We start from the raw sequence: 12,438 nt of genomic DNA, 5'->3' as shown, positions 1-12,438 counted from the left end.
TCTGGTAATGTGGGCCACGGCATCGAATTGAATTACCTGTTCGTTTTAAGAAGGCTACCGCCGCTGACAGAGGAAAGATGCAATATGCAGCCTGAGGCAGACAATTGACAGCCGCTCTTCATTTTGTTGGTGGCCATATGGAATATATCGATGTGTACTCACTTTTTTGTAAAGGGGATACAGTAAAACGTCGCCTCCAGTGAAGGTGTGCTTAATACACCGATTCGTCAGGCAACTCTTTCCGTCACCCTTGGCTATGGGGGATCGCTGCGGATATAACGCTTGAAAACTGTATGCAAACACCAATTGGATATGTTTATTCCAACGCTAAAGTTGACTCTGGCGCAAATGCGTTTCGGTTTTCGAATGGCTGGAGCGAGATGACCGGGCTTCAAAGAGAGACGTGTCACAGCATCACACTCCAGTCAACGCCGGAGCGTGTGGCGTCCCCGGACCACAGGAAGACTATGCACAGGACGGGGCTACCCACGTCACAAAATCGTAACATTCTGTCGCTGAACCCTAAAAGCTACACTGCAGATTGCACCAATGATGAGAAAAAAGGGGTCCGCGAGCAACATCAGATCACGACACGGGCGAAACCGTGATGTGATACAGCCTCCGACATGGATCGAATCTCCCTGGGTGCATCAAAACAACAGGGAATTTCGATTACCAAATCGTTCTGATAAAACATCCCCATAGCTGTAAAGGAAAGCCGTTCGGAGGCACCGCCACCGCTTTGCGTCGGAGTACCGGCCACAAACATTTGCCCCCACATTTGCCGATACGGAAATCAACAAAAAAATTAGCTGTGCCTAGACGAACATCAACACACAAAAAGTGACCATTTCGTGTCAGATCACACGATCGAGCTATGTTTGCACGTATGCAGTGGTCTCCGTCAGCGAAGAAGCATCATCTGCAGAACAGATGTTGCGGAACTTGAGAGGTCTGGAGTGAGCCAGAAGAGGTCGATGTGAACATCCCAACCCGGAAAGCCTTAAAAAGCTTTCGGTCGCCAGAAGTCAAGCACGACAGTCAAAAGCGTACTAGGCTGATGCACCGATGTGATTGAACAAAGGTTTCCCTTCTGAACATACTATCCTTTTCGTTACTGTCTCCCCCTAGCCCTCAATCATTTCAAATCCGCTCGCAGAACTGGCCAGCAGTGCGAGAGCGAAGCAAGAGAGAGTTACTGCACTAGTAAGAGCTTTTCCCGGCTCTCCACTCGTTGTGGTCGATGAATCGAAACGCTGAGCAACTCCTATAAGCACATTGCAGGGTTTACCCTGCATTTCAGAAGCCCCTTTCACCATCACATCCTCTTCTTTTTCTGAAGGCTCTGGTGCCTGTTCTGCACTACACTGGTAAAAGAGGTGATGCCTCTCTTCTGGTAACTCTTTGACGAACAGGGTGTACGCAGGCAAAACGTCAGGCTCGCCGGCGATAGAAGAGCTACGCTCGGCTAAAGTGGCACTTGCAATAACAGATTGCAATCTTGTTTCTTTGGTTTCATCATCCTCGGAATGAAAGACCTGGTCGAGAATTCGGGGGGTCAAAACTCCACCCTTTCCACACAGGAAATCCACTTCGGCAGGGGCCTTGTCGACCCTCAAGGAAATTTGTTCTACGTCCTTCCCATTGCACATAGCTGAGAATCAGGACAGGACACAGGAACGGCAAGGCCGTGTCGGAAGAGAATTAGACGCTTTCTGACCAAGAATACCAGCGACTTCACACAAAACAAAAGAACGAGCGGGCATACAACCTGTAACTCGCGACTGTGGTTTCTTCACCTCTTCCTAGTGCATGGCGAAGACAGCGGCACTCATTCACGAAACCACTTGCAACGCTACCCATGCCCCTTCATGCACTACGATTTCCACAACTTGTTCAGCCACACAGACAGCACTACGGACATTCCCATGCGAGGGAAACTCGCGACTAGCATCCTCCTGACTTTTCTACCCTAAATGAGTATCAACAAAACAACTCGCGTCTCCCCCTTCCCAACAGGGTCATACCTGTACACGCCAGGATCTCCGCACATGCAAAGCGATGCTCACCCCTGAACTGTTTGCCGACGTCTGGTACATACCGGGATCGAACAACTCATCTGCGGACGTCCCGGTTCCTTACGCGTGTGCACCCTGTATGACGATGACGACCCATTTTGCAGGTCCACCTTACCTTTACTGCTGAGTACGAGCTTCGTTTTCCCATAAATTGAGACTTGCACTTTGCATTTGTCTCCAGCAATAGACTTCGCAGCCAAGCCAGACCTTTTAGACGTGTGCAACGGTGGCTCGGATGGCGTCACGCAAATGAAGTAGGCGGTGAACGGCTTTTCAGGCAGTTCTGTAGCACTAAGCTTGTACATTTTCCCTACCCGTTGCACAGCATCTGTTGATACAACCGCGGGTTGCGGTTCTTTTTCCTCTTCCACTTTCGTTTCCGATTCGGGCTCGGGTTCCGGTTCGGGTTCCGGTTCCGGTTCGGGTTCCGGTTCCTGTTCCGGTACGGTGACCTCTTCGAGTTTCAGCTGGTTTTTGGTCAAGGAGGCTGCCTTTGTGCAGTCCGAGTCTTTACAGAATTGAGTGTACACGGTTCCAGCTGGTTTGGCCGGAAGAAGCGAAGCTTGTTCTGCGCATCGGAAGGTTACGAATCCATTTTTCGAGTCAGTCGGTGTGACGGCCTCGGTGATTCGCAGTGTCAGAGGTTTTTCTGCAGAAGTGCACATTGGATACTCCGTGCTGTCCTCTTTGCCCACGGACAGTTGAGGCTGCACCAGAACAGCAACAAGCAAAGACAACAGAGGCAGGGAGACATACCGAGGACTGGCAAGGCTAACAGCACTCCTGCCTCGCGATTTCAGCCCGTTCGAGCTTGGCCTTGAAACGGCCCGCCCGACGGGGCATTCCGTGTCGCACAGGGCGATGTGCATTGCAGATCGGTAGTGAACCGCAAGCAATGCCGGGGAAACTGGAACCAGAAAGAAGACAACAAAACGACGGAGGTTTCCACGAGATTATAAAGTGTCTGGCGGGGGTCATGGAACAGTCGCTCTGGAAGGCTGGACACAAGGGGGGGGGTAATACCGCGGTCGCGTGTGCTGCATGTCCTGCTGGGGCGCGGCTCTGCGCTGGGTTTTCGGTGGCGGGTTGACCTGCCTGCGCCCGTGACCGAGTCCACCGAGACGAGATCGTGGGTCAGCAGCGCTGGATGGCCTCAACTCTCCGGATGATGAGCTGAGGCAATTGCCGCAGTTTCTCACAAAACCGAGATGCTGCCGCCCTCGACAAAGCAGGAACACAGACCATTCACTTCGTTATATTCCAACATACACCTCTTTGGAGATCAGCCGGTATGGCGCCTTCCCAAGGCCAGCTACTGCACAGATTTTTATCCTAGTGCCTCGGGGTTTCTGACACGAGAGACGCTGGGGCGCTGTGCGGTCGTCGAGAAAAGCTTGTAGATGCTTTGCGAGCTTTGCTCACTTCTTTTCGTGCTGTCAAGCTTTGCATCTCCGCGCATGCTCATGTCTCCGACCTCAAAAATTGTAATCCTTCCGATTTTAGTGAGAAGCCCCCACAAAGTGCCACGCTTTCTTGTGGTGCGCATTTCTGCCGCGTTCCACATCGCATGAACACCTGCTTCTCTCTTACGTGCAACGCCAGTTAGAGAGGCGAAGTCAAACCAGGGGAAGCCGATGTGCCCGACTCACGCGGAACGCCAGGCTGTGTGCAAAAGGATGGAAGAACGCGAGAGGCCTAGACCCGCCGTCAGCATCCCTGGGTGCCTCCTGACTAGTCCATTTGTCGTCTTGTTCGAACGTGAATGGAGACTGTGAAACTCTTTTCCTACAACTCGGAGAAGCAATCGTTGCGTACAAACCAGTGCGGAGTTACCCTTTGTCGCTGGGTTGGTGAACGGCAACGCTTTCGTGTGTTTTGTTTTCATTACGCGCTTGTTTGGACTGGAGGGTGAGAACGAACGGGCCGTTTCCGTTTTCTCTGACTTGCTTGGCAACCGACACTTCCACCGAAGCATGACGGCGGCAGCGCCGTCTCATGGAAGAAACCCGAGGGGAGTAGCGGCGATTGCCCCCCGATCACCCTTTCGTTATTTTGCAACAAGGACTGCTTTTTCAAAACCGAGGTTGCCAGATGTACCAACCCGTTCGCCGGTGTTGCGGGTCCACACGCACAGGCTGTCTCTACCCATTTCCCGTTTCTGTTGATGCGTACCCTTCGCCAACTCTACGGCACCTTTGCGTTTTTTCTTCCTGCCTCCTCCACGGCTGCTCGCTTGAATGAAAAAGTCAATCTGCTAACACGCACATGCGTCTTGAGGTGCAAAACGTAAATCGTGCCCGGATGGTTTCGTGCTGCCAGGGCGTCGACGTCTTTGATGACTTTGACGCAGCAGAAATGAGGAGTGCCTGCAAGGCGTTGCGGGGAGATGCTCGGCACAAGCAGTGGCAAAACTCTGTGGTGCAGTCTTTCGGGGTACGGAGCGTCACCGTCCCGCAATGCCAAAGTTTTGCATGTCCCCCTACCTCTGTTCTCAGAGAGCGACGGCCCAGAACCCACCAACATCCTTGAACTAAGGACTTGAGATGACGGTGTTCGGACATCTACGTTCACCTCCATCCGCGTCTGCATCTTCCAGTTTCTTGCCCTGCGTATCGATATATGCTTCTCCAAATGAGAGGATGCGTTGCGTGCGGCGATCAGGAGCCTCTTAATCGCTGCGCGGCCGCTGTGTGAACGGGGGTCTGTTGTTTCGTTCTTTTGTGTGCGTTCTGGTGGGTTGCAGAGTGAATCCGCGGAGCAATCTGGGATACGCTCGCCGGTAAAAGTGAAAACCCTTCGCCCCTCTGCCGCTCTTTATCAAATTGAGCAGGAACCCGGCAGAAGAAAAGCATGGAGAAGGCGTCCTGAACGTCGCCGTGTCAAATGCATTCCCTCTCTTTTCCCCTGCCTCCACCAAAACCCTGCAGTCCGCTTGGTTCGCTTTCCTCAGATTCCCCTCACTCTCTACAGCTCTCACTTCAGGCGCGAAAAGGACAGCCGGCAGGAGGGAAAACGGTCTTCGGGGACGCCGAGCGACGGCGTCGTTGGCTCTAGCAGTTCGTGGGTGTGTGTGTGGCAACGGAGAGGAGAGCCACAAAATGCTTAGCTGCGGCCGCATGCAGAAGCGCCTCTAGGAGTTCCCGAAAATGGTGTTTCCTGCGGCGAAGCTCTTTTCGGTCGCCATCCGTCAGCTGTCCAAGCCGATGGCCTCTTACATGCAGAAAAGGGCACAGAACAGCGACGGGTTCAAGGCCGTTTGCGTCGGGATAGCCAGTCGATACAACGGGGTTGAGCAGCTGATCCTGAATCGGTTCTACGGCCGCAGCAATAAAAGTGCGCCTGTTCGCAAACTGAATGAGGCAAAAGCCATCCAACTCGGCGCCACTGTCTTTGGAGAGTTCGTCATCTTCGGGATCGCTGGTAAAGCTGCACGGACAAGAATACAGCTCTTAGCATACCAGGAGATACCGCCGTCGATGCTCGTGTGCTTTCTTTGTAGAAGCAGAAAGAAGCGGAAACAGAACCGTGACTCAGATGCCCATTTCGTTTCAGTCATATGCAAGGAAAAAACGGGGGAGCTGTGGAGACGACACGGAACGCGTCCAGACTGTCGTCGTCCTGATTCTGTAGCACTCAGATACAAACCTGCGTGCCCCGGTCTTCACAGTTTTATCTGGAAGCCTAGCCAGTCTGCTTGTCAAAACGCATACATCTTGCACACCGTGCCGGTGGAGTTCCAAATTCCTACGCTTATGGACCCTTGCAGGGCTCAGTGTAATTTTGCCTCCTGCGGTGTGTCGAAAACGCAGCTGTCGCTCTGGGCTTCGAGTATCGACGGAGTCTGTTGAAAGAGGCGGCAAAGGAGCGAGAACTGCTCGAACGACTTTACGTGTTGGAGGTAGGCTCGGTGTGCGTCTAAAAACTACTTGCTGTATCTTGTCGATGTTGAAGATGCGTCCGATGAGCAATCGAATGCGTAATGGAAAGGGATAACGGTATGGTACCGCAGACGAATTAAGGTGCGCAGCTACGCCTCTCGCGGCACACCAGATTCCAAGGAGCCACCGGTGTAGGACACTCCGCCTTTCTGATGGGCCGTCGAACTCTATTGTGACAAACCACAAACGCTCCTCGAGCCTCTCTGGGGCTTTATAGCGTTTCGTCAGACCTACGGTTGCTCACGAGGGGGATTTGTAGGAAGCATAGAACATCTTTCGGGCTTCGGTCTCTTGGTTCCACAAGGAGCCGCGACCACAATCGTCGGCGTCATCGTAATCCGTTTCCAGTCTCATGCCTGAGGATATCCATGAGGGTATGTATACGGCGCCAAGGATGGTCATACACAATGTACCAGTGTGGATCTTTCTGTGAACCTATCAATGTTCCTACCCATTCCGCAAGCGATTTCTTAAGTACGTTTTGTTGTCCTATCTTGCTTGAGTGGCGAGGAGGGAAGTCTGTCAGCCGCTGCCTAATCGGCGTGCGGTGTTGGAGAACTTCTCGCAAGACCGAGTCTGTAGGTACTACGGTGTATCCCTTTTAGTGAATATGATTTAGGATTGGCACCTGAACTGCCTCGATCTCGTCAGATGTGCTGCATCGTACGATGGACTTATTTCACGCTGCCTCCCGGGACAAGATATATGCACAGCTGTTGTTGGAGAAAACTGAGGAGGAAGTTCTTTTTCTTCTGGCGAAACTGCGTGTGCACGTCGGCCCAGGCTCAGATTCTTCAGCTCCAGGCAGAGAATGATCGCGTACTTACAAGTCTCTTTCCGCATGAGAAGCATGCGCGCGAGGAAGTCGATGTCAACATTGACCAAGGCCGGGGTACGTGAGGGATTCCCCGTTTTCTTAAGATTTTGGGCCCGGCGTCTGAGAACGAGGAAAAATATCTCTTCTTAGAGACTAGATGTGCCTTGCAGCGGAGCGAAGGCGACAAGGGTGTTCCGGGAAGAAGAAGCCAAAAGGAATAATCGCTGTAGCGACGGGGTGTTCGACTGTCTTACATCTACGTGACCAGCCTTTCATGGTGCCGCGCTATTCTATGCGTGTGCTCAGGGGTCTTTCCTTACGTGGCGTATCTCTCTTTGATGCGTATCGGTAGGGTAAATATTTCGAGACATACTCGGTGCTGTGTCTTCCTGTTTGCTCTCGATTTCGTCAAGGTAAATTTTCTGGCTGACGACGCATGTCCGTCTCTGTATGTACATGTGAGTTTCGTGGGTTGCATGACGGTTCATTGCTCACGTCTTCTGCTCCCTTGAATGCTTCTGCAGGATGGCTTTCCTGGCTGGCGCAGCCCATAACAGGTTTATTCGTCTCCCCGGAGGGTGGTGCCAAAGGAGACGGCAAGGTTTCTTCAGTTCAATCGGCGCAAGACAGTGGCAGCGATCCGTCCCGACACATCCCACCTCCGCCCGACCTGGCACGCGTCCTCCCGAAGCATCCGGCCGAAGTTGGCTCTGTTTCGCTGTCGTTCCCTGCTTCAACCGCCCGGCCAACCTTTCCCCCTCCTAAAGCCTCGGATGTCACGGCCAGCTTGCCCGGCACCGAGGAATCTGACTCCCGTCTTGCGGCAGAACTCCCACATGTGCGCGAGCAGGGGCATTCAGGCTCGTCGAATCGACGCGAAGGGACCAGTACTCGGCTCTGCGAAGCTCTGCCCATCACTGATCAAGACGTGACGAAACGGGACTCATCCTCTTCAAAAGGCGACGCGCCCGTGGTGCCAAAACTCGCCGGAGCGCGCGCAACGGCAGATGTTCCGGAAACGGACAGCGGACCTCGAAGCCGTGAATAGCGCTTCAGTGTAACGTAATCTTGTAAAACACACTCTCTCGAACCTTGTATTTGGTGTCCCGAAACGAACGATAATGCACTGCTCTCCGTTGAACAAATGTCTTCAAACGGCTGCGCACAACGTGGATCCGCCACGGGGATCTCCAGGTACACGAAAGCCGTTGCAAACGTATGTATTTATCGGAAGAAACTTCTGCGCGGCCTTCCGATTGGGCAACCAGAACTGCTGGAACGAGTAAAACTCAGTTGGGAGCCGCATGTAAACAAGAGGCGGAATACACACACTAGGGGGGAGGACGCTACACACGGACACGGCAGGCTGCCTTTGTCGCACGAGGCCCCACCTTTCAAAAATGAGAAATACGCGCAAGACAGACAGCCGCAACCGACTCGAGAGTTATAGCCTTCGACCGTTTGGTCACAGAACGTACGATTTTTTTAATTGAAGATGACCATAGATGTGTTTTTTCCAGCTGTATGGGCTGCATAAAAAAGTGTATAAACCTGATAGAACCGCGCCCTGGTGGACTCTCAAACGATGGGGTGACCAGCTTGGCTTCAACTGCAAATGCGCTTTCAGGGAGCATTGCAGCGTAGGCCTGGATGACTGCTACGGGCGTCTTCTGCCAGTTCGAAGTGAAGAGGAAAAGTGGAAGTGTGCAGGCAGAAACGAACCATGCGGTAGGTGTCATGTCGCACGAGAGGACGAACCAGGCGATTCGCAGCCGCTGTCTCACCGGCAACAATGGATGAGCGCAGTGTTTCCCTGCGCCAGCATTCTTGTGTTTACGTGTCCACGGCAGTGCTGGCGAGATGGTGTCCTTACTGGACTCCAGTGTGACCTTGGTACCATCTAGCATTTGCTCGTTCTCTAGGCTAATCTTGGACGGTCTGCGTTTGCGAGAACGTCCACCTGAACGTAAAAGCTTCACTATCGCGTGGCGCGTGATTCCGGAACGATTGTGCCACAACTTGCGTGTCCTCCCACTCTTTCAAAAATTTGCGGTGTCGGAACTGATCGCTCGGTATTTTCTTGCAGACGCTCGCTATCCGAGCTCGATCGTTCCTTGCTCTCTTTTACCTTCCCCATGAAACTATTTCCTTTCAAGCCTATCATCGCAAGGGCGAAGATACAACTCCGGAGGTATGGACCGCGTTCTACGCGCGCAAGGAAACAGTGGCTGATCGGAGTCACCGTATGTGCCCCTTGACAGATGTGTATGTGAGTATCTACACAGCCGTTTACCGTTTTGAGTGCTCAAATTCAGATATGCATGTATGAGCGCAGAACAGGATTTTTACATATATGCATACATAAATGGGCAAGAATGCGCATATGTATATATATATATATATATATCCGCTTATACATACACACGCACATATGCCTATATACTCCGCTGGAAGACCACCGCTTCTTCGGCGCAGTGCCCAAGAACAGATTCCCTGCCGGAACAGGTTCCGGTTAGGCAATTAAACCATGCGGCGGTCTCGAGCTGTGGTGTCCGACTGGCTTTTGGCATGCCGGTGTGCATTGGAACGAGCTCAAACCAGCACGCATTCGTTTTTCGCCGACAACTGTTCCCTCGCCTTCTTTCCTCGATAAAAAACGGGGATGGTGGTTTTCTTTCTTAGCACTTTCTGTAAGATATATGGGTTCTCACATTCGTCGCGCAGCTTAGCCGCTACACGCCATCAGGCAAACAACACGTCCTGCCCACGCCCCACCAACAGCACGGCCGGCGGACGGCTACTTTCCTTCTCAAATGTTGGTTTCATCTTCACCTGTCTACTTAGAATTCCGGTGAGATTGCTCCTCAGGGGAAAACCTCGATGCTCTCCTTACGTGCGCACAACACACTGTGCCTGGGCCCCGTAAGGTCACCGGGGCTGGTAAGAAAGATGAAGAGGTTCTTCTCTGGTTTCCAACCAAAAGGGAGACTCTTGGCCAGATCCAAATAAACACGGACCTCTTAATGCACCAGTTCGACTCTGGGGATGAAACACATTCTCTCGTACACTGTCGCTTAACCGAGACAGGGGGATACACCGCAAGGATCTTCCATGGGACTCTTTAACCATGCATCAGATACGTTGAGGCGACACCGACGCTGAAAGCAGCAGCGAAGGAAGCTGCGCACGCAAGGGGAGTATTGTTGTTGCACTTGACCCACAAGTGAGTGCCGTTGCACAGCGGCCGGGTGCCGCTGTACTTACACCCACAAAGTAGCTTCTTGCCGGTAAGCGCTGGAATGTACATAACAGGCTTGAAAGCTGAAAAGCAACACACCAGACGAAAAAGGCAAACGCAGAGACAGCAGACATAAAGCTTTGCCACCTGATGCAAGAGATAGGCAAACACTGGACACAATCCAGGTATTTCGACGGAGGAGAAAACGCAGATTCCGACGCTGCAGTTCAGCAGATCGTCTACGCACTGTACACGGAGTATCAAGCGGGCTTATTCGCTCTCTGTAACAGTCAGGATGAATGGAAGCATAGCATTCACCTACGAGCCACAGTGCCACACTGGTGATACAGACGCCACATGAAAGAGGTAACGGGTGTCCACTCCACCAAGCTCGTAGAGACTCACGGGTGCCTTTGTGAGCGCCATCGCACCATGGCTGCGTCTTGCTGAGTCCGCACGAACACCACCAGTACACCTGCGATCGGCGGAGATGCAGAAAGGCAGAAACCGGTTGCATAAGTGTTTACCTAGGTGTGGAGTTCGAACCGCGCGTCACGGCCACCACTTCGTACTTCGCCCTTGCACAGCGCTAATCTCCAAGCTGGAACCGATGGAAAACGGGAACGTTTTTGCGCACTTTGAAGCACACTGTCGCCAAAGTGTCTCCGTGGATGACTTCGAAATATGAACCACCAAAAGAAGGCAGAAGAAGGCAACGCGGGTTTCACTCTGAGAAACGAATGCCTACACCATGAATATCGGCGATGTTGGAGTTCCACAAGATATTTTGATGGAAGCAGCAACACTGTTTATGGCCACACAGAGGGCCCGAAAAAGTCTGGTCGAGCGTCTCTCCGCAGGAGCTCCCGAGAAGTCAACTTTTCCTAGACAGTGTACACCACTTGTACCACACTCAAGCACACTGAGAGTATTTTGTTTCCTGGCTACCACGATTTTGCCCCTCCTTTGTTTGTACCACAAGCTTCTCGACCGAAAAAGCCTAGCGGGCCCGAATTAGCTTAGCATTTCTACGCTGGTGTACGCCTTTTCTTGGTAGCAGCGTGCAGCGGGGGCACGCCGCGCTCTAGGTTGCAGGGATTGCGCGAACGAAGAGCAGGACCATGGAAGTGCTTTTTTCATCAGCTGTCTTACCTTGCCTTTCTCGCAATGGACGAGATACGGATTCGTCGTCTGTGGCTGGGGTTGAGGGTCGTACGGCCACCACTCCTGCCACACCATGGTGAAGAAAGCGGTTAAGACAAGAAGAAGGGAAACAACAGGGAGGCACTGCGTTCGGCCGCACCTGGAGACGGCCTTCGAAAAGAAAACAGAACCAGGGACAGCGGTAGACAAAACAATCACAACCACAACGGAAACAACTCGGGAACACGAGCTGGTGACTACTCCGAACAGAAGGGGAGAAAAAAGCGTCCGTTTGTTTGACCGAAAGACGCTACGGTTTCAAATGAGACGGTTCGTCTTCCTCTGAGCATTCGCTAGAGCTAGAAATCCAATACGAAATAAGTAAATCGGAGATTCCACGCCCGCATATTTAGCTGTGTTTCCTAGCCGAACGCTGACGACACAGTACACACGAAAAGGCAAAGAAGCTTAGTACGCGACGGCGCTTCGGGGGCATGCGACACCCTGAGAAAATGGCAACTACCCATTGATACGGCGAGAACTTCGTTCTCCCTGCGCGCATTGCATTTTTGACGCCGAGAGGCGCACCGTGCATGCCCTTGTCACAGGTGAGGCCTCCTCCAAAAGGACAGGATACTGGAAGTTGCAGGACAAACCAACTTTTTATCTGAAGAACCTACACTCTGTTAAAGGATTTCTTAGCGGGAATAACCGAACGGCCTGTCCACGTTTTGTGACGATCGGAATAGTCCTGCAATGCCGGATGGTGGGTGCTGTGTTGTGTATCGGTTTTCCAGTTCGTGCTGCTGTCCCTAGCACAACGTCAGGCCTAGCCCTCGAGACACGATAAGCTTCTGTCTTTAACCGTTGCTCCACCTTTCGTTATATACAGCTGCACACACTGCACACCATCCTGAGGGACGCCACAACATTTTCTATCGGTCCCATCAAGGCCTTCCAATTTAGCGCTAACTCATATGCCTTCCCCCCCCCCCCCCCCCCTGGCAAAAATTCTGTAGAGGTTGTCCAGCGATTGCCTTTGTCACGTGTGTCCCTGGAAGAGTGTTAAGGGAAAGACTGGCGAAGAAACATGAATAGAAAAGGGCTCTGTTGCGAGTAAGAACTCATCACACTCTCCATCGCCGCTCGGTCCTCAGACCAGTTCACCTCGACCTGACGTTAAGCTGCAGGTTGCCAAAAAAAGAAATGACAGTTTCCTATAGG

The 12,438-nt window shown here is 52.4% G+C and overlaps 3 protein-coding genes across 3 annotated transcripts; 1 reads left to right on the top strand and 2 right to left on the bottom strand.

The window, feature by feature from the left end:
• Positions 1 to 2,065: 2,065 nt before the first annotated feature.
• On the bottom strand, positions 2,066 to 2,947 carry NCLIV_008360 (putative SRS14; the record flags this gene model as incomplete). Its single annotated transcript, XM_003880351.1, has 1 exon — positions 2,066 to 2,947. One exon carries the CDS (start codon positions 2,945 to 2,947, stop codon positions 2,066 to 2,068), a length of 882 nt encoding a protein of 293 aa, XP_003880400.1.
• Positions 2,948 to 5,224: 2,277 nt separating this feature from the next.
• Positions 5,225 to 7,881, top strand: NCLIV_008350 (agap001401-PA, related; the record flags this gene model as incomplete). The annotated part of the gene is made up of 4 exons (XM_003880350.1): positions 5,225 to 5,498; positions 5,888 to 5,976; positions 6,800 to 6,908; positions 7,358 to 7,881. 4 exons carry the CDS (start codon positions 5,225 to 5,227, stop codon positions 7,879 to 7,881), a joined length of 996 nt encoding a protein of 331 aa, XP_003880399.1.
• A 2,073-nt stretch (positions 7,882 to 9,954) lies between these two features.
• NCLIV_008340 (agap004885-PA, related) lies at positions 9,955 to 11,310 on the bottom strand (the record flags this gene model as incomplete). Its single annotated transcript, XM_003880349.1, has 3 exons — positions 9,955 to 10,154; positions 10,477 to 10,546; positions 11,224 to 11,310. 3 exons carry the CDS (start codon positions 11,308 to 11,310, stop codon positions 9,955 to 9,957), a joined length of 357 nt encoding a protein of 118 aa, XP_003880398.1.
• Between the last annotated feature and the right edge of the window lie 1,128 nt (positions 11,311 to 12,438).

Source organism: Neospora caninum, chromosome III (assembly GCF_000208865.1).
Source record: "Neospora caninum Liverpool complete genome, chromosome III".
In the NCBI taxonomy this organism is placed as follows: Eukaryota; Apicomplexa; class Conoidasida; order Eucoccidiorida; family Sarcocystidae; genus Neospora; species Neospora caninum.
The sequence above is the reverse complement of the archived record's forward strand: the minus strand, read 5'-3'. Positions and strand labels throughout refer to the sequence as shown.